Source organism: Musa acuminata, chromosome BXJ1-5 (genome assembly GCF_036884655.1).
Source record: "Musa acuminata AAA Group cultivar baxijiao chromosome BXJ1-5, Cavendish_Baxijiao_AAA, whole genome shotgun sequence".
Lineage (NCBI taxonomy): Eukaryota > Viridiplantae > Streptophyta > Magnoliopsida > Zingiberales > Musaceae > Musa > Musa acuminata.
Genome location: NC_088331.1, coordinates 3,153,545 through 3,175,111, shown reverse-complemented (window position 1 = coordinate 3,175,111; position 21,567 = coordinate 3,153,545). Strand labels below are relative to the sequence as shown.

The 21,567-nt window shown below is 38.5% G+C and overlaps 1 protein-coding gene across 2 annotated transcripts; it reads left to right on the top strand.

The window, feature by feature from the left end:
• The first annotated feature begins 6,623 nt into the window (after positions 1–6,623).
• On the top strand, positions 6,624–21,565 carry LOC135673014 (enhancer of mRNA-decapping protein 4-like). 2 transcript variants are annotated; one of them, XM_065181676.1, is made up of 12 exons: positions 6,624–7,496; positions 8,886–8,935; positions 9,010–9,166; positions 9,349–9,567; positions 13,358–13,486; positions 13,727–15,280; positions 19,099–19,446; positions 19,768–19,887; positions 20,088–20,258; positions 20,387–20,548; positions 20,754–20,897; positions 21,047–21,565. In XM_065181676.1, exons 1-12 carry the CDS (start codon positions 6,753–6,755, stop codon positions 21,353–21,355), a joined length of 4,107 nt encoding a protein of 1,368 aa, XP_065037748.1. In that variant the 5' UTR covers positions 6,624–6,752; the 3' UTR covers positions 21,356–21,565. The 2 variants fall into 2 exon arrangements, with proteins under 2 accessions (XP_065037748.1, XP_065037747.1); XM_065181675.1 differs by having other exon boundaries at positions 20,751–20,897.
• The last annotated feature ends 2 nt before the right edge of the window (positions 21,566–21,567 follow it).

Genomic DNA, 21,567 nt, shown 5'->3' with positions numbered 1-21,567 from the left:
ATCTTTATACCAGCACGACAGGAAAAGCAAACAGGCTTTTGGCAGCTTGTTACTGCAGGGTTGAATTGGCTTTTCAGAAGCCTAAGAAATGATATCAAGCTAGACTAGCATCTAGCTAGGTTTCTTAACTCTTGGGGGGTGCGGTATAGCCAGACTTTGTACACACTCGTAGAGGAGCGTAATGGGAGCCTAACATTCTAGCTTCTGATCTGCTTGCTATGTTGTGAGTTGAGAGACATTATCTCATTCTAAGAAATGTTTGAAGCCTCCGTAGAAAAGCTCCTCACAAGCGATTAATTCTTTCTTCAGGAGGTTCTTACAATGCATTTGGATCTAATCTTCACTTACTTCATTTGATTATCGAAGATGCCCATTGTGAGAGGTTATATTCTTGAACTCACTCATCGTCTCCGACCAGCTCTGAGCTCTCCCCTGTTCACATCATATTTTATGGTGCCCTTGGAGCATTGTTCTATATGGGCAGAGAGTTATTCAAAGAGCCGCACGAGTTGCAGTGATTGTAGGACAGATAGGTCCACCTTAGCCCCCATTAAGATGGCTCACAAAACAATGCCACAGCATCTACATCACTCAGCTTTTTTTCCCCCTTCTTGTTGATCCCTCACTCCCTCTGCAAGAGCTACTCCAATTAATATCTTGTTCTGCACCTCTCTCTCTCTCTCTCTCTCTCTCTCTCTCTCTCTCTCTCTCTTCCTTTTAACCAGCTCGATTTGAGCTGAAGTGGATTGTTAGTTTGCTGATTTAATACAAATATAAGGCTCTGCTGCAAGAGGAAAGGAGAGTGGAGCCAAAAGGTGCGAGAAATAAGCCTTGGGTAGTGCAAGGAAAAGTAGGTTTGAGTTAACCAAAAGTTGATAGTATTAAAAACAGGAACAGATCAAAAGTTGATAGCTTTGAGTTAACCAAAGAAGATATTTAAGACACTAGATTGATTTTAAAGTTGTCCCCATCGCAAGTTGATCTCTTGTGAATCCTCTTCAGTTGTTGGCGTTACAACACCATGGCGGATGATCATCTACATGAAAACAACGTATTCCTGATGCATCCTCAAGAATGGTAGAAGCATCGACCTGCAGGCTAATCAACATTCCTTCCAAGGTAGGCAATGGCTGGGCAAGGAATGAAAGGACCAAATTATAGTCTCCGGCTCCACGACCACTCAAATCAATTCATAGGGGTTGGTGAGGGGGGCGGGGGATATGATATGGACAACAGGATGTCATATCAGTCGACAAAACCCTTTGGTGTCTCATAAATCCACTGATTTGACGTGGGCTCCCACTGGTGCATGCATGAGGCTGCATGAAAAAGAGAGAAGAAGAGAAAGGCAAAAAAGAGAGATCATAGCTGGTTGAGTGTGGAGTTGTGGCATTTGACTCTACGCATATTGGTCAAAGGCACTTCGTCTGCCAAATTTATGTTCTTGGGTTCCACAACACCCATCTTTTAAGTCCCAAGAAACCATCTTAGGCAGTGCTGATGAGAGAGAAATGCAAGCCTCGGGAATTCTTATTGTTGGTGAGACTCAAATGAAGATTCTTACCATGAGAAGAACTGCTTAAACTTGAACTTGAGGATTTGTCTAATATTCCCACTTGGTGTTCTTCATGCATTTACGATTTATGCAAAGTGTAATAGATCTATTATGGATACAAGATGCAGAAAAAACCAAGTGGGGAAGAGAGATGACTTGCACTGAGAATTCTTCACTCCTCACAGGTGTATCTTTTGTTCTCTAGCTTTTTGAGTTTATTAGGTCTTTCTTCGCGGTGTTCGAGATGACACGAGGTGGTGTCAGCCGAAACCAGCCCTCCCTTGTCTTGCCTCTGACTCCATTTCCCACTGTCGTCTCTCTCTCTCTCTCTCTCTCTCTCTCTCTGTCTCGCTAGGGGTATTGGTATTCAAACCCTACAACCCCACGTCCCTATTGACCTCATTCATTAGTGCACGAGGGGGCATTCAAAGCTTCCAATGGATGATCTCTTTCGAGTCCATGGCTGTGGGGGTAAACCATGACAGAGGTGGCCCAGATGAGCAGGTAAATGCCAAGTCAGAGGACTGGCAGCTTGCTTGTCGGAGACATGTGGATGTGCGCATGCCACCAAACGTACTTTTGTTTCTCTATGGTCCTTTTTCTTGACTGCTTCCATCCCCATGCAGGTGGTACAGATGCCAAGTACTCCCTCACCCTCAAACCCCAAAGTCCAAACCTACCTTGAATCCTAGTTTGCTCGAATGTGTTATACTCATCACATCTCATGCGAGACAACTTCTCAAGTGATAGATATGTAGCCTCACTAAGAGGAGTTAGTTTGATCAAAACTTTGCTTACGCCATTTCTTGGATTTCTGCCACAGTTCATTCCAGCGCATTGAATGCAGTATGGAATTTAAACCACGCATGACTACATGAAACTTTCTCGAAGAGAGCTAGCAATCAATAACAGGAATGACATATGTATGATCTGCGCTCACACTCGTCGATACGATTTGGTGGACCGCATCCATGCATGATCGCCTCATGCAGCAACAAGCAGCATCGACTCATCGTCAACTCGCGACAGATGGATCAGGGACCACGAACGACACTTCACTTCGACGCTAGCATTCATGGCTAATGGTCCCTCCAGTTGGAGCTCTACAGCACCGTGCATCATTGCTGCAGAAGCCAACCCATAAACTTAGAGGCAGAATCCAGGCGGTGCAAGGAGATATTATGCTCGTCTGGAAGATAATAGTTTGATCCAAAACTTGTAGTTGATGCTTTAGACACAAGTGTTTGCATCTACTTTAATGTGATAACACACTCAAAAGGGTTGTTTGCTTTATGGTGGAATGATTACAACTGAAGAATCCCCTTAGCCTTTTCTTTTATTTAGGCAAAGAACAACACTGGATCCCCTTCACCTTCTTCGCCCTAAAGGAATGTGCAGGACCACCAACATTGCAGACATGCAAGAATAATGCACGCTGCTGGTCTTTGGAGAGCATATATACACACACACATCACCATTTTCACTGACCTAATCCATGAGAAGGCTCGTGTTGCCGTATGCTGTGTGGCACGTGCAACCCCGTGGTCTTCATGCCACCAGGGAATCATCTTCGAGGAGATGTTTGGGTCCCAAGCAGCATAAAGCCGAAGAATGGGGGAATCATCACAAGCTTCCGTCACAATCACTTGGGTTTGCATGTGGGAAACATATTCTTTCTTTGCGCCTGTGGGCAGCTGCATGAGCGAAGTCTTGATCGAACAAAACAATTGATTATGTTTCGCTAATCTGATCCTTCTTTTACTCAACCAGTTCCTTGATCCTTAACATGAAGGCCTTTGGATGATGCCTCCGCTGCATGCCCTTCTCAGGTCATGATGCTTGCATCCAAAGATCTCATGCCTAAAGTTCTAAAGCTTTGTGGATGTGATGGATCTTTTACTTTAATAAGAGGCCCAACCTTTATGTTCTTTTTAATATGAATCAAGGATGTGATGTTTGGGGGGGTCAAGTTGCTCGGATGAGGTTGAACCCTCCAAGGAACTCCATCAAGTACTTGATCCATAATGCATGCCTTATAATTAGCTTCGAGTGTTCTTGGAGGCTGTGACTTGTAGCCACTATGTCCCTAGTATGACACTGTTCATGGAGGCCAAGCTCGTCGGTCCAATGGAGGTTCATCCAGTACAACCGTTGCCTCCCACTGTTAGTGCTGTGTCATTGGGTCCATAAAGATGTGGCTGCAGGTTCAAGGCAGCTAATGCAATGCATGATGGGACTCTTGTGAGTGCAAAAGAGCACACAAAGGAGCCAAGCAACTTAGTGGTCTTCACTGTGCTCGAGATCTATTTGGATCTACTCAATTCGGTGCAAGAAAAGGTTGATGCTCAAAATCTAGATCCTCGTAAACTTTGTCAGCAGCCATTTTTGATCGCCAATCTAGAATTTGAATCCTAGTCAATGAATGGACTTCAGTACAATGACAAGATTGCTCCTTCATTAGATCACCCATGTATACTACTTCGATCAAATTAAGTCAAGATTACACACACGTCACACGCTTGCTACCACGTGCGTGTCTCGTGCGGAGTAATTATCCGCTACCACGTGTGTATTTTTATTTTAGTTCCGCACGAGAAACGCACGTGGTAGCCACACAACACCGGCAAAGGCCTCGAACCAAAAGTAAAATACGTTTCCTACTCTTTCGTTAAATACCCTGATAATTACTGGCCCCGTGACCGGAGGTAGCGATGGTAGAGATGGGCCCCACATGTGCCCGACTTCATGCCAAGGTAGGTAGAGGAAGTGGTAGGGAAAAGAAGTGCTACTTCCGTTGAAAGGATGGTCATCGTCTACTTCGACGAGAAGGCACTTGGGAATGTTTTCCTCTGGGCACAGTTCTGTGAAGATTAAAACCTCAGAAGGAAGGCAGACGTCCCTCTCGCAAAGAAGACTAGTCCATTCGGAGACGCAGCTGCACTAGAGTTCTAAGAGGTGGTAGGATAAGATGTGCTGCAACTCAGACCACACCAAGTGTTCGATCGCTTAGACTATGCTCCCACCCACTTATCTCTCTCTCTCTCTCTCTCTCTCTCTCTCTCTCACTCCCATGCATAAGAAGTATCCCAAAATTTGAAATTCTTTTATAACATTTTTTTCTAATAATATTTAGAATATTATTGACTTAACAATCAATCACCTATCCGTTTTTTCTCTATTTTTCTATAGATCGATCCAAGTAATATTTTTTTACACCATGTAATTTTAATAATATTATAATACAGTAAAAATTACTATAACATAATGTAAAAACATTACAACACCATTTATAACATTATAATATAATTTTTATTATGTTATAATATTTTTTAGTATTACTGAAAACACTGTAAATAGAGAAAAGATGATCGGACATCGAATATTTCAGATATTAGGTAAAAAAATGTCATTAGAAAATTTTGAAAATAAGCGACACCTATTAATTAGCAAGAGTAAAAAAGAGAGAGAGGTTTTTCCACCTAAAAAAAACTTTGGTTTATGTTCAGTTTTAGACAAATTTGTTTGCTTTTGTGGATTTAGCATCAGTTGTTCGTTTGAGGTATATATGTTTTAGAGGAGTGGGTGGAATCACCACTTTTACATCAAGAGGATAATGACATTTTGTTTGTATCATCATTTTCCAATAATGCTGCAGCCTACTGGTGAAGTTGAGTGCTGAAATAGAACAAATATTTTACCTTTGGAAGATTCCAAGCCTTTTGTGCTAGTAAGAACTTTCCAATGTCCTTATTTGGCAATCCCTATTTTCCCACCATTTTCAATAAAAACTATGAAAAAAAAATAAAATAATCAAGTCAACAATTCCCACTGCAAATGCTCCTATATACAATAAAACTTGAAATAATACACTCTTAATTTCTCTGAAGATTAAAACAGAATAAGATTCATAAATACAACAACAATAATAATAATAAAATAATCATAAGTCTTAATTATTTAAAGTTGATTACATCAATATTTTATTGTAAAGAGTCATATATTTAATTAAATTTAGAATATTTTTAAAAAATATTTTATAGTTTTTATTAAGATATTTTTTTTTATTATCTTTATCTATCTCAACTTGTACTTATATTCTTATGTATCTTTTATAGTGACTCTATTTATTCATTTCACTATTTTTGTCTCATAAATATAAATTTATTATTTTATATATCATTTCTTAATTATCTAATACTCAAATCCATACAGATCTCATTACTATTTTATATTTTTAAAATTAAACATAAGATTCATAATGCTTCTCATAGACCAATCTTTTTTTTACTGTATGAATTATATCTCTTTATCTTATTAAATGGTTGATCTAAAATATCTAAAATATTTAGGAGAAATTTTTGTCTATCCAACTCAACTATATTGTTCTATCTATTATTAGTATTATTATAATTATATCTTATATAATAGGATAAAAAATAAAATTATAAATAGGACAGGATAAACTTTTTACCCTAAGACATGACATAAATATTTTTCTTAAAATCATAGTAATTCATCAAATAATTTTTTTCATTCTGACTATAATTAAAATGGTTTAAAAATATTATCAATTGACCAAATATGAGGATTAGGATTCAAACTTAAATGTTTAATGAATTATGACTTAAAACATCAAGTGTATGCATAAAAATATGCATGAAATTCCCTAAATTAGCACAAAAAAAGTTATAATTAGAAAATCTATGTTGCGGTTTAATTACAAAAAGCCAAATATAATATAAGGGTTTTCTAAAAAAGTAATACATTTTAGAATGTGTCAAGGCAAATTAGCTTAACAATAAGTTATAATGCCTTAATTATTTGAGTTATTGCATGTTTTTTTCATCATTTGTCTTGCATGAATAAATATCTGTCAACAAGTATTAGTCGAAGAAGAAGTTACTCCAATTGCATATAATTAGCAAAAAATGGAATCAAATAAATATCTGTCAACCAGTGTTTTCACGAAATAGAAAGCACTTCTTATCCGAAAACTAAAAACAAAATTGTGTTTTCATGTTTTTATAAACAACTAATAAACTCTCCCCATTTCTTCTCCGCTGAGTACTCCACCGCGTCGTCTTTTTCTTCCCCTGCGGACCGCTTAACGTACGCCTCCCCCGTTCCTGCGCACGGTAGCGAACGTCCGTTTCCGAAACCCTAGCCCTCCTCTCCGGCCCTCCGCCGCTGTCCGCCGATGGCCTCCCCCGCTGGGAACCCTAACCTCTTCAAGCCCCCCAATCCCAACCCTAGCATCTCCCCGCCGACGTTGCCCCCGCCGTCCTCCTACCCAGCTACGCCGCCGTCGTACCCCTCGCCACCGGCCCACGGCGACTTCTCCTATCCCCCCGTCACTCCACCGTTCCACCACCAACCACCCTTCCTCCACTACCCTCAGGATCCCCTCCACCGACCGGCCGTCTCGTACCCCACTGCCAGCCCCCAGCTCCCCGGTCCCAGACCTGGCCCTAACCTTAGCTCCAATCCCAACCCCGGTGCCCGGCTAATGGCGCTACTGAATCCTGCTTCCACTCAGCTTGAATCCGCCGTCTCGATGCCGCTGCCGTCATCCATGCCCGCTGAGCTCTCGGCCCCAGGGAATGCGGCGGTCTTACATCCGATCCCGTCGGCGCCAGCAGTTGCTCTGGCGGTTGCTCAGCCGGCGCCGGCGAGAGTCGCGAGTAGCAAGCTGCCTCGGGGGCGGCTACTGGGAGTTGGAAACCGCGCTGTGTATGATGTCGACTCTAGGCTGCCGGGAGAGTCACAGCCTCCGCAGCTCGAGGTCACGCCAATCACCAAGTACGTATCAGATCCGGGGCTTGTTTTGGGCCGCCAAATTGCTGTCAATCGGACATATATATGTTACGGGCTCAAGCTGGGGGCTATTAGGGTGCTGAATATCAACACAGCCTTGCGAGCTCTGCTCAAAGGGCACTCTCAGGTTGATCTTGCTTGGAACCTGTAGTTCACTTGCTCGTAATGTTGGTTCTATTGGTTAAAATCTGTCTTTTGCTACCAGAAGAACTAATTTTGCCAAAGGAAACACTGGTCTAATGGTTGTTGCAATTTGCTTGTTGAATTTGATTGTTAAATGCATTGATCATATGGTGCTAGTAACTTAGTTGGACCAGTAACTTTGTTGAACTCTTTGTTATCTCATGGCATTTCTTATCTGGATTTTGGTGTGAACGTGCACTTCAGTTGACGATTGTTTAACAATTCTGTTAAGATTGAAACTCAACCATTGTGGATTACTATGGTTCTCTTGTTAAATTATGTGGACGTTTGATATTTTTCTCTGCTAACATGATTTATCAGTGAGGTTTCTTCCATGTGCAAATTTTAGGATAATACATTGTTGGTTATTGTGAGCAATACATATATGATACCTTGAAAGACTGCAGTGATCCGTGACCACTGAAACTTGGGGCTTCAAGAATTCTACATGCGCCTAGAAACTTTTCTTAGAGCTACAATTTGGATACTATTAACACAGAACTTTTGTTCATCTGAGTGGGATATAAGTTCTTTAACTTTTATAAAGCTGATCCTGCTTCATGATGCAATATTAACAGTTAGCAAGCTCAGAAATAGAAACTTTAATATTTTAGCTTGTTAGATGAAAAGCTGTTTCATGTGCACAATTGGCTTGCTTGTGTCTTTAGCCTATTGCTGTGTGTATACTTCCGACAGAGGTCAAAGGTATGGGAAGGACAACCTAGCCCAACAGAAGGTAATAGGTCTTTCGTTTTCTCTTTCTGGGCTTAAAAGCTCTTTTTAGTTCATGAGATGTTATATTCTAATTTAGCTCGATGATGATGGTACCATTGTGTGTAGGGAATGAAATTAAGGGTACAGTGGTACACTAGGTTGTGAAAACTATAATCCTCTTGCTGGATAAAGATCAAGCAGGCTACGAGGCCTATTTTTTTGGTGCCCTTGTTTGGACCATGTTGTGAGGCATCATGATCGACAAGTTCAATTAACCTCATTAAACGTTACATTCTACATAAGTTCATGATTGTGAAATCTTTTCTGTAGTCTTATTTTACATTGAAAATGCAATTTCTATAGGAGCAGTTTCCACACAAACATTCCTGCAAGGAGCTGCTACTAAAATAACACATTTAGTTTGTGGTTTTACTAAACCTTTTGGAAGTTAATGTTGTTTTTTTTATCTCAACCTTGTGTGTAGCTAAGTTCCTTTTGAGGTTTTTTTTTTCTTTACATTCTTTACTCATGCTATATTAAAGTGGAGGCACAGTCAATTGAAATTGATTATATAATGGTTTTTGTCGGCATTTTGAATTTATTTATTTTGCACTTTCAGAGAGTTACAGACATGGCTTTCTTTGCTGAAGATGTTCACCTTTTAGCAAGGTAATATATTGCTTATATTTGTATCTTTTATATGCTTCTTTTATTTGTCAGTTAACTAATCTTTTGTATTGTAGTGCGAGCATTGATGGAAGGGTTTTTGTGTGGAAGATTGATGAAGGTCCTGATGAGGGAAATAAACCACTGATAACAGAAAAAATAATAATTGCTCTTCAGATTGTAGGAGATGGAGAGCCTTATCATCCACGAATTTGTTGGCACTCTCACAAGCAAGTATGTTGAACTATGACATGCATTATTGGCATGAACTTTTTGCACTTAATTGATCTTAATCTTCTTGATATCTATGTGGCTATAACTTAATAAGAATGCATCTTTAAATTTTTTGTTCATAAAATATTTTGCAAGTGTTTCATGTGAAGTTCATGCTTCTCATTTTTGAGAAACCTTTGCAGGAAATCTTGTTTGTTGGAATTGGAAATCGTGTATTAAAAATTGACACAATCAAAATTGGAAGAGGAAAAGAATTTTCAGCAGAGGAACCTCTCAAGTGTTCTGTTGAGAAGCTGGTTGATGGGGTTCAACTTATTGGTAAACATGATGGAGAAGTGACAGATTTATCCATATCCCAATGGATGATAACCCGATTAGTGTCAGCATCAAAAGATGGCATGGTATGTAATTATCACTTTTAGCTCCACTTGTAATTGCCAATGATTTGCATGTACGAGCTTATTGCTATGGCTTTTGGTTAGTTTCACACTTAACTATATAGCTGAATGGGCTGCATAGAATATAAGATTGTCACCACCATCTGAACTTTTATATGAATAATTTATCATCACTTGTCATGGCAGGTTGTAGTAGAAGTATATTCTGAAAATAACATGTGGCCTTGAAAATGTGTACAGATGATGTTCCTACTTGTGATGACCTGTATAAAATATTTGGTTGTAATAGAAGTATATTCTGAAAATAACATGTGGCCTTGAAATTATGTACAACTGCCTACTTGTGATGACCTATATAAATTATTTTAGATACACACATACATGTAATACACAATACATTTAGTTGGGTTGATAAAGCTGGATATTAGATACTTTTGAAAAGCACATTTGGTAAGTTTGCTCTTTGCCACTTCGGTGACTAGGGTTCAAGTTGCGAAAGCAACCTTTTAATAGGGGAAGACTATGTATATTGACCATTCCCGAACTTCACATTGACAGGAGCCTTCTGCATTGGGTTTTCCCAAAAATGCACATTTGAAGGTTCTTTTTCATTGTTCTTTATGTGAATTAATGGCCAATGTAGCCTCTAGTAATTTTGTTATGATCTAAATACAACAAACTAGCAGGAACAAGAACGAGGTAAATGTTATTAAAGATCATAGAGTAAAAAGTTCTAGAATAAGTTCTTAAGAAGCTTTATTCAGGAGATGCAATGTTAGCATCTGCCTTTTAGCGCCACTTGTCACCACATATTGTGCTAACGCATACTATTTCCAGAATGTGTTATTTGAAGCCATATTAGGACATTTATGTTGGTTTTTTCAAGGTGGTATAGGTTGATATAGCTCCATATAGTTACGAATGTTTGATAACTTGTCCTACTTTTAGTCTAGGATTTGGTTGACCCTAAGCCAGTGTTTCTAAAATAGCCAGGTGCTATAAAGCGACAAGGTACCCTATTGCCTGAGCCGATCTCCTGAGCAAAAAAAAATTCTTACCTTACAAAAAATTAGAAAAAATGATTAAGGATAAAGATAATCATCTAAACAAGAACTTCAATCAAAACATGAATTTTTTCATTATATCAAAACAAGAACTTGATGTTGTCAGAAAAGTTCTAAAACATGCAAATGATTTGAATTTTTTTGGATCCTTTAAATAATTTTAGACTCTTTATTAATATTTCTTGATAATTCCTATTATTCTTGTACATCCAATGTAATTTTTCATTTTAATTTGATTGATTAATGTCAAGAGAGAGGAGAGAAGAGGGGGAAGAGAGATGAAGACAATGGAGGACTAAGGGGAGAGGAAAAAAGAGGTAGGGGAGGACAGTGGTGATGACGACTGTCGTTGGCTGCGGATAAGGGAGAGAGAAGATAATAGAAAGGGAAACAATAGTCATTGCGGCCTTAGAGAGGAAAGAAGTGATGAGGAAAGGTAAGAGAGGTTCAGAGCGATTGAGATGTGGTAAGGCACAAAGTAGCGGGGGAGAGAAGAACGAAGAGAGATGAGAAGGTGGTGATTTGTGAAGAGAGGGCAGAAATAAGGAAGAAAGAAGGAAGTGGGAAAGAAAATGAGAGCTAAAAGAGAGATGAGAAAAGAAGAATAGGTGCCAGGTGTACTCGAGAGGGTCAGAGCCCATCAAGGTGCTCGGGCAAGGTGAGTCTTGAGTCTATTGGATTGCATAGTTTGAATCAGGTCAGGGGGTTTGGGTTGTGTGCTAGTCCAGATGAGCACCTGGGACATCAAATGCCTCAGTTGAGGTGCTTGTCTAGACGACACTCAGTTGAAGGAGACTAGTCTAGGCCCCCCCATTGAGGCACTTGAGTCTTGCCTCATCTTTTCCATATGCCTCCTGATATCATTGGTCTAAAGTATACGTATGTGAGAAAAGTGTATGGATTCGAATTTTTTTTTATTGCTTTGGATGACCACAAGGCTAAGTTAGCTATTTATATAGTTTTTCTTGTGACTTGCATATAGTGTTTTGTTGACATTCTGTCCCAATGCAGAAACGAGGTCATCAGAACAGAGACATCTCTGGATGCCTCCATACTTTGGTTCACATCAACATATTGGTTGACATATTGAATAATGTTAAATAAATTTGATTGATTAATTTGATTATTTTTGTCTAGTGAATGAAACCCTTGAGAAGTTAAAAACGATCTGGGGAGTGATGTTGATTGATCTTAGTTTTCTTTTTCAAATTTTCTATATGTTTTCACACTGTCATGATAATTCTTTGATGATTTGAATTTTGAATAATGGTTTTGAAGTCACACTTTAAGCAGAATTGATGATTACAAGTTGTGGATAAGTTTGGGTTGGAATTACTATCAAGTCACAGGGAGTCAATCTTTTGTAATCACATGAACATACTTTAGTATAAGCACTAGTTTCAATTATTTAGTCTTTGTGCATGGAGGTCATCATTTACAGAAAATTCAACTGTTTCTGTAGCTTCCTTCTAATTCATATTTTCTTGATTTCTAACCTTGTTTTAATCCCTTGGTTATCATTTCAGCCTGTTTTTTGGATTGTCATTGTTTTTTTTAATTGTTCACGTTTTATATTGCTGCATTATGCATTATCATTGATCAAAATCAGATTTAGGCTGCCTTTAGTCACCACACAATCCCCTGTGTTATCTAGCAGAGGATTTACTTTGAAGAAAGATATTGTCTCCTCCTCTTTCTATTCAGATTTTTTTTGGCTATATTTTCGTTCTTAGTCAATTGGCAACCAATTGTAACATCAACAAAGAAGAGAAGAACAAGAATTTTCAATTCTTTTTTGCATTCTTGGGAATCAGGATTTATCTGCATTACAAAGACTAAGACCAAAATTCAAGGCATTGCAGTGACTATTAATCACTAGGTTGTGAATATTCATAGCAGAAATGTATTGATACATAGTAGGTGTAATATAGAGTTCGGTTTCTTTACAATCTAGATTGAGTCATGTAAAGTTGATAATCAGATTTTCTCTTTCCTTCAATTGTATATATTTTTAATATTAAGCCTTGTTCCATCAAATTTCTTTTCCAAAATTCTTAGGTATGTGAGTTAATTGTTCTCTATATATGTGGGGTCACAATTATAAAGTATCAAGTTTATACATGGATACTTTTTAATTCATAGAGGGTCTTAGGTGCTGGCTGATCCATTTATGTTATCTCCATCTTTATGTTTTCTCCAGTTTATGACATTTTATTTACCCCTATCACTAATCTAACTGCTTATGTTTAGTTCCTAATCTATCTTTTGGGTTATACTTTTGTGTTTGATTTGTCTGCTTTAAGTTACTGTTCTGTGTGTTAAGCATCTTATCAATAACTCTTCCACCCTGTACTTACTTTCTTGGTACTAGATTATGTGATTCATGTTCATGTATAAATTAATCACTTTCGCTTTATTTGCATGGGCCAGATGGTAATTAATTTATGCAAGCCAACTTATGAGAATGTATCATTTTGTTCTACTTTTTTCTTTTCCTTTTTGGTCTCTGTTCCTTCTTTTTTCAGGTGGGAAAAGGAAAAAGGTTGGATCTTGGTTTGGAGTTTGTAGAGTTGAAAATTAAATATAACTTTTGATATAGAAGATAAGCATTTCAAAGTTGTAAAGATTCATTTGATGCAGCTTCCGTACTTTCTAGACCCTGCAGTTTAGTTATCGAACCCTTCTCTTTTATGTATTTATACTTTTGTCTTTTCTTTATGTTGCCACAGGTAAAGATCTGGGAAGATCGCAAAGCGATAGCCCTTGCCACATTGAGACCACACGATGGTCAACCTGTTAATTCAGTTGCATTCATGACATCCCCTCATCAACCCGATCACATCAATCTTATCACTGCGGTACATTTCCTATTGCCTCTCGAGATGTGTTTAAATAGCATGCAGTTTTTGTTTTGTTATTTTTGATGAGTTCAAAGTATGTTTAGGTATTCGTTATGCACAAGTTAGGTTATTACTTCTGATGCAGTTGAATATTGTTAGTTAACACTTCTAATGGTGCTTCATTCATTATCAATGTCATCTCTTTGTCAAGCTCTCATCTTACAATGAACTTTAGTTGATTAAAACTTTTTGTTGCAGGGCCCTTTGAACCGAGAAGTGAAAATATGGACTTCTTCTAATGAAGAAGGTTGGCTCTTGCCTAGTGATTCTGAATCTTGGCGCTGCACTCAGACCTTGGACTTGAAAAGTTCCTCAGAACCTCATCTTGAAGAGGCATTTTTCAATCAAATTGTAGTCTTACCTCAAGCAAATCTTATAGTTATTGCAAATGCTAAGAAGAATGCGATATATGCTGTGCATGTAGACTATGGCACATGTCCGGCTTCCACACGCATGGACTATGTAGCAGATTTTACAGTTGCAATGCCGATTTTGAGTCTTACTGGTACAAATGATTTCTTGCCTGATGGGGGACAATCGGTTCAGATATATTGTGTCCAGACACAGGCAATTCAGCAGTATGCATTGGATCTGACCCAGTGTTTACCACCACCAACTGATAATGCTGGTTTGGCCAAAGATCCTCTATCTCGTGTCCTGGGGACACCCAGCCCGGAAGCATCATCTGTGTTAGAGTCATCTTGTGGACCTTCTGTCGGTGATCCTTCAGTAAGTGCTTCACCACAAATTCATACAGTGAGCAGCAGTGACTGTGCAATTCCATATCCGACAAGCTTAGCTTCTTGTGAGGTCATGGATGTATGTGAACCACCCATGTCAAAACCTGAATCTAAGCCCAGTGCTCCATTTTCTGAGAAAGACACTGATGCTCAAGATGTTTCTTCTTTTCCTGCAAATCCAGACCTCCTTGCTGGAAGAGTACCCAGTCTGAATAGCCCCCATAAAGGTTCTGATCATGGATCATCAATTGGTGATCATGTTGTGGACCAGTCGGTTTTTGATCATTCAGTTGACAGTACACCTGATGTTCCTTCTATAAATGAGAACTTGAAAAAAGATGATTCCAAAACTGAACAAGATGATCCTTCTATGGTGCCAAATCGTCGTTTACTCTTTAAGCTTGGTGGAAACACAACACACCTGATTACTCCATCAGAAATCCTTTCAGGTGCTATAAGTTCTTCAGAAAGTAGCCATGTCAATCAAGGTCCAGTGGTTGAAGGAGTCAAGGTCCAAGATGTGATCATAGATAACAATATGGCGAGTCATGAGGTGGAAGTAAAAGTTGTCAGGGAAGGCCAATCAGGTGAGGCAGAGGGCAATGGTTTTCAGAAAGTGCCTCAAGTTGTTATTATTGAAGATTATGAAAGATCCTCCCAGACTTTAGAAGCAAAATTTGAGGCCAACAATGAGTGTTCTACTGTGATAGAAACTTGCCAGGGTGGTCACACTGCTGAGACATTGGATCAGCCACCCAGTATCCTCGAGGAAGAAGTTGAATACAACAAAAAGGATATGCCTGAAAAGGAATCTGCTATTACACCCCAAAATCTCTCAGCTACTAAAGGGAAGAAGCAAAAATCAAAACAATACCAGACAACTGGTGTTTCACCCCCTTCATCAAGCCCTTTCAACTCTACTGATTCTCTGAATGAACCAGGGAGATACTCCAGTACTCCAACTGATGCTACCATCCCTCAGATTCTTGCACTACAGGAAACACTGAACCAGGTATTTAGAGCACTTGACTTCGTGATGCTTTTTTGATGGATATTAGTTTGATATTACTTAACATGTTATGTTATATACATTAAAAAGTATAGGTTGTAAGACAAACCTTCATAATTTATAGTGTATGACAAACAACTTATATCCCGACATATTTTTGGATAACATTGTCCTTGGATGATGAATCCTGTTTTCTTAGAACATAGAAGTACTTTTTTCTTTTTGTTTGGAAAACTAAATTTGGTTTTCTTAAACATCAGATGATTATTGATTGGCAGGGAGCTAGGCTTATGAAGTATGTCACATTTAGAAAAGTAAACAGAAGTTTTCTCTATTTTGCTTTTGAGAATTTTAATTCAGTGCATGTTACATGAGGGGCAGAGCTCTTTTTCTGTACTCCAGACATTGTTGGTATCTGTACTGTCTATGAAGTTGAGTTCTTATTTCTTTTTTGAAGAGGTGAACTGGTGTACTCAACTAAACTGTTTATTTTGTTAGACATAGATGAACTTGCTATTATCTGGTAACCCCTAATCACTTGGTCATATCTTGTATATTAAAAAAGATTTTGACAGCCTTCAGCTTGGATGAGGTAGTTAACAAAGTTTTGCTCTTTCTTTCTGCTTATACTTCGAATTTTAGAACTTATTTTTGCTAAGAAAGTTGACCTCATTTTTGTTGCTTTGTCAAATTTGTTTTACAATAGTCTTGCTGTTTGTTCTCCTATGAGTTTTTTATACATGACTAAGAATTAAAGATTGAGATCATATGGAGGTTCCATCCTCGTGAAGTAAGACTGCGTTTGCCTCACATTTTTCAGGAAGTTAAAGGAAGTTATTTGTTAGTATTTGCTTCTCTGGATATAACTTGTATATCTTAGGACTTCTTGCTGTTACTTGTTTATGGTTACCTGTTATTGGAACTTCATAGCCTAATATTCTAATGGGTTGGGAAAAACATATTACGAATCATTTGGTTGAATGGCTACTGCTAGAAATTTCATAACCATTAATGCATATGGATGGACATATTTAGCCCAAAAGGCAATACAGATATCTAAAATGGTGAAGTAATGAAGAATACGCTTGTCAACTTGGCTCTAGGAGGCCAATTCTACAGTGACTGCATATCCTATCATTGTCCTGGTATCTGAATTCCTTGTTCTCCTTGAATGGACTGTAACCTTACCTCTCTCATTCTGTTCTGTCCTTTATCTTCTGAGGATCCTGTGCTGTCTGATTTGTGATCTTCAGAATTCTAATCATCGGCATATGATAGGGATTTCGCATGATCAGAATTCTAAGTAGGAGTTAAGTATATGCATAGTTGTGTAGGGTACCATATATTATGATGTATTTACTATGATTTTTTATTGTTGCAAAATAAATATGAAAGGAGTTGAAAATTATTATAATTCAATGATTTTGTTCCCTGTATTGTTAAAACTTGAAATTATATTTACAAAGTCAAACATCTCAATTTTCTTCAGTGTCATGCTAAGATTTCCCCTTTACCACGTGGATGATTATGTTTTAAGCAGCGATGTAAAGAGGTGTTCTGGTGCTCATCTAGATGCTTGGACAAGGTGAGTTGAGGATTTTAGTGCCCCGATAAGTCTGGAGCAAGGTGCTGTCAAGTGTCAACTAGGCATCACCTAGACGAGCGCCTTAGCCGACCTGTTGGGTATTTCAGGTGCTCTTCTAGGCTGACCCGGACAACACATATTACTTGATCTGATCCAAATCTAATGCCCTCTCCCTGGTCCAATCTAAACCTAATCCTTCATGCCTGACACCCGCACTATGCCCTAACATTTTTGCTGTTGAATTGATGCTGGTAGCCACATCTCCCCTCTTTGTCGAGAACATCTCTTCTTTTCTTCTCTCCCATCCCTCTTCCCTCTTTTCTACCTCTTCTTTCTTCCCTCTGTCCATAGGTGCTTCGCTGCCACCCTCTTCTCTCTTCCCTCTTTTTCTCTCCCTCTCCTCTATGCATGGCCAACACCCTCCATCGCTGTTGTCCTCTATTCCCTCTCCTCTCCTCTCCTTTCCTGTAAGTGTCCAGCACCTGTTGTCGCTGCTTTCTTTGCCTTCTTTTCTCCCCTTTCTTCTTCCCTCTCTTCCCTCTTTTTCTTCCATCCCTCTTTCCTCTCTTCTGCCCATCACTGCTGCCTCTGTTCCATTTCTATCCATTCCTCTTATTCTCTTCCTTCTCTCCTTAGCTTAATTAACCAATTTAATATAGTCATTGAAACTACATTTCAGGTACAATGGCAACTAAATGTACATCAGAGGAATTATCATCATCATTTGCATGTTAAAGATGAAATATTTCCGTAAAACAAAATCAAGTTGGCAAGTCAGAAAATGCATCATCACGCAAGAAATGTCTTGATGTAAAGCAAAAGTTATAAGCTTATATGAATAAAATGAGATCACAAAAGATAGAATCTTTTCGTCATTTACTTGATTTTGATGATTAGAGCTCCTAGATCAATAAATGTTTAACTTTCTTTTGTTTTAATTTTTAGATATGGACTAATTTAATTATCATTTTATTGGTTGAGTGCTCTAGTTATACATGTGTGATTTGGTACTTTAGTAGTAATCATCTTGCATATGTAATGTTACAAAACTAATGTTTTGATTTAAGTTCTTGTTGGATGATAATCTTTACTCTTAATTATTTCTTTAGAGCGAGTGGCCTAGTACCCCAAGGAGTTGTGAGATCAACAATGCTTTATAGATCGGAGTGTTTGACAATTAAGAAATAGCATATATAAAAAGTTTATATTGTCAAGATGAGAAAGTTGAGATAGATGTGTGGAGTATTAGGAAAGATAGGAGAGATTTTTTTATTCGTGAACAACTAGATATCGCTTCAATACAGGATAAGATGAGAGAAAATCGCTTATGATATTATATGCACGTGTTTAGAAGACTACCGGATGCAATAGTCAGAAGAGGTGAAATAATTAATGTTAGTGATACGAGGAGAGGTAGAAGAAGACCTAAAGAAACTTTAATAGAAACTATAAATAAAGTTTTAGGTACTCTAAACTTAACTAAGCATATAACCTTTTACAGATCTCAATGGCGGCAAAAGATCTATGTAGCTGACCTCAAATAGTTGGGACTAACGGCTTTGTTGTTGTTGTGCTTTATGACATATAGTGTGTTTGACAACACTTATTTCAAGTCATAAACTGCCTTTTATTTTACAGGGTAAGGGTAAGGGAGCCCCGTTCACCCTTACTTATTGGTGTTTGTTTATAGCTGTGTTTTGTGACTTTATTGAGTAATTTTTTAAACTTATGCATAGTATTTATCTAAATTAATCTGTTCTACTATGAGATTCTCTTTCATTAACTTCTGTTTCTCATATTTCTCATATTTGATGGTTTTCTTTAAAATACTTCGTGTGCATCAGTTTTTTGTTTGATGGTTATACTTCTTTATAGAGTGAATGCCATGAATCATGACTGACTAGGACTTGATGTTTGCTGTGAAGTCAGGCAAGGGTGTCTTCAACATGAAATTCTTAATTGTTTAGGTTTTGCATCTATCCTGTTTGACATTTTGGATAAAGCTATTGTCAAATCCTTGAATTGTTTAGGTTTACATGTATCCTTTGTCATGTTTTAGACAGAGCTATAGTTGAAGCGCAAAGAAATGTAAAAAGTTCATGTGCCACTTGAATAAACTAGCTTTACAAAAATATGGCACCAACTTTGAACTGATTTGGTTAATTGTCACTTTTTATATGTAAAACTCCACCTAGCCATTCTTCTAATATAGTTTAGAGATGATATCTTTTTGCAGATTATGAACATGCAAAAGGAAATGCAGAAGCAAATGAGTATAATGGTGGCCGCTCCTGTTATGAAAGAAGGCAAACGAGTGGAAGCAGCATTAGGTCGTTGCATGGAAAAAGCTGTCAGGGCAAATTCAGATGCTCTATGGGCTCGTTTTCAAGAAGAACATGCAAAATGTGAGCGGGTTGGGAAGGACCAGATGCAGCAGATGGCAAATTTAATCACCAATATCGTCAACAAGGATTTGCCTGCCATATCAGAGAGGATATTAAAGAAGGAAATTTCTGCAGTCGGGCCTACTGTAGTGCGGGCAATTACACCAGTTATTTCTTCAGCTATCACCGAGTCATTTCAGGTTTTCTTTTTATCAATTACACCCCACCCCTGTGGATTTTGTCTTAATAGAAAAAATTTCGTACGTATCCCATAATTGTCCCTTGAAGACTTGACAGGTTACCCATGTCTCTCGAGAACTTGAAAATTATTGCCTATATCCATCATGTAGAATGTCCTTACTGATGGATATGGGCGTTGACTTCAAGATTTTGAAAGACATGGGCCTTGAAAGTTCCGAGAGATAAAAGCTTGATTTCTCAACTTTTATGGGGATATGGATGAAACTACCCCGTGGTTTAAATATGTGCCTTTAATAATTTCCTTGTGTCTTGCTTCTTAGAGGGGAGTTGGTGATAAGGCAGTGAATCATTTAGAGAGGTCTGTTTCTTCAAAGCTTGAAGCTACAGTATCAAGGCAAATTCAAACACAGCTCCAAACCTCTGGAAAGCAAGTTCTTCAGGTAGGAAAGTGTCACTGCTTAGTCAGTTTCTGTCTTCTGACATTTGATGAGCTCTTCCTGGGAACAGATATGAAACCCTGTAATATGCAGAGCTACTTCCCTCTAGTTCATATATATCTGATGCTGATATGTCTTTTTCATTTTTCTCAGATATTCTGTTCATACTCTAAAAATTGCTTACCTTAAACCTTAACATGCAGGATGCTTTAAGGTCTTGTGTGGAGTCCTCAGTGGTTCCTGCATTTGAGCAGTCTTGTAAAGCAATGTTTGAGCAAATAGACAGTGTCTTCCAGAAAGGAATGAATGAACATACTGCTGCTTCTCAGCAGCAGCTTGAGGCCGCACATACTCCCTTGGCACTTACTTTGAGGGTGCGTGCTTAACATGCTAGTTTGTTGGTTAGCCTGTGTGTATCAGGTTCTTGGAATATTATTTGCAGTAGTGCCTATGGCAGTAGAATTATTCTTTGGTAGTAACTTCTGCTGTTCTGTGTGCACAGGATACCATCAATTCTTCTTTGTCAATCACCCAAAATCTCACTACTGAATTGGTTGATGGCCAGCGGAAACTGCTAGCTCTTGTTGCTTCAGGAAACACAAAAACGACTAGTCCCACTACTATCCAGCAGACTAATGGTCCCCTGCCAGGTCTTCCTGAGATGGTAAATACTATTTCAAGCATGTTTGATCCTTCCATTCTCCTTCACTTGCTAAAAAAGGAAACAAGAAAAGATCGCTCATGTAAACACACACGAAAGGAAAAAATTTTCTGCATCACACATTAATAGTCAATTGGATTAGTTTCATGGTGGAGGCTGAAAATTTGGTTTAAGGGGAACAAGTTCTCTGAATTCTTGTTTCCAGCAGGCCTTGTCCGTGCAGCAGGTTGAGGCACCTCTGGATCCCAAAAAGGAACTCTCAAGATTGACATCCGAACACAAGTATGAAGAAGCTTTCACGATGGCTCTTCAAAGAAGTGATGTATCAATTGTGTCTTGGCTCTGTACACAGGTTTGTTGTTCATACTCATCCGGAACTTGGCCAGGGAAGAAGGATCAATCTTTATGCTCACATTTCATATTCAAGCATTATTTTTTCCGAGTTTTTTCAAGGTTGATAAGCAAGCCAGTTATTTCGCTGTATGTGGTATAAATTTTCAGGTTGATCTGCACGCCATATGTTACACCGTGCCACTTCCCCTGAGTCAAGGAGTTCTTTTGGCTCTTCTGCAGCAGCTAGCATGTGACATCAGCATCGAGACACCAAGGAAATTGGGTTGGATGACCGATGTGGCTGTAGTGATCAACCCAGCAGATCCAACAATCACATCTTACGTTCGGCCAATCTTTGAGCAGGTTTACAGTATACTAGTCCACCAAAGATCACTTCCCAGTGCCACTGCTTCTGAAGCAACTAACATGCGTTTGGTTATGCACGTTATAAATTCTGTACTCATGAGCTGCAAATGATCTCCACCTGAGTCAACACCCATTGGATCTGTTGATGTGTAGTAGTACCTTAGTAACTGATTTAACATTAGAGGCTGTATAAAGAAGTGAACAAGGAAAAGAAAAAGAGAGACTGGTTATTGCATTTAAGGTGTTTTTTTTTTCTTTTGTATGTACATTAGAAGGTGGTGTTGGAAACTGGCCAATTTGGTTCATGTGGCATTTTTTCTACG

Coding starts and splice junctions, on each gene's coding strand:
- LOC135673014 (XM_065181675.1), top strand. CDS start 6,753: ATGGCCTCCCCCGCTGGGAACCCTAACCTCTTCAAGCCCCCCAATCCC. Junction 19,447..19,767: donor CTATCACCGAGTCATTTCAG/GTTTTCTTTTTA, acceptor CTTGCTTCTTAG/AGGGGAGTTGGTGATAAGGC. Junction 20,259..20,386: donor CCTTGGCACTTACTTTGAGG/GTGCGTGCTTAA, acceptor CTGTGTGCACAG/GATACCATCAATTCTTCTTT.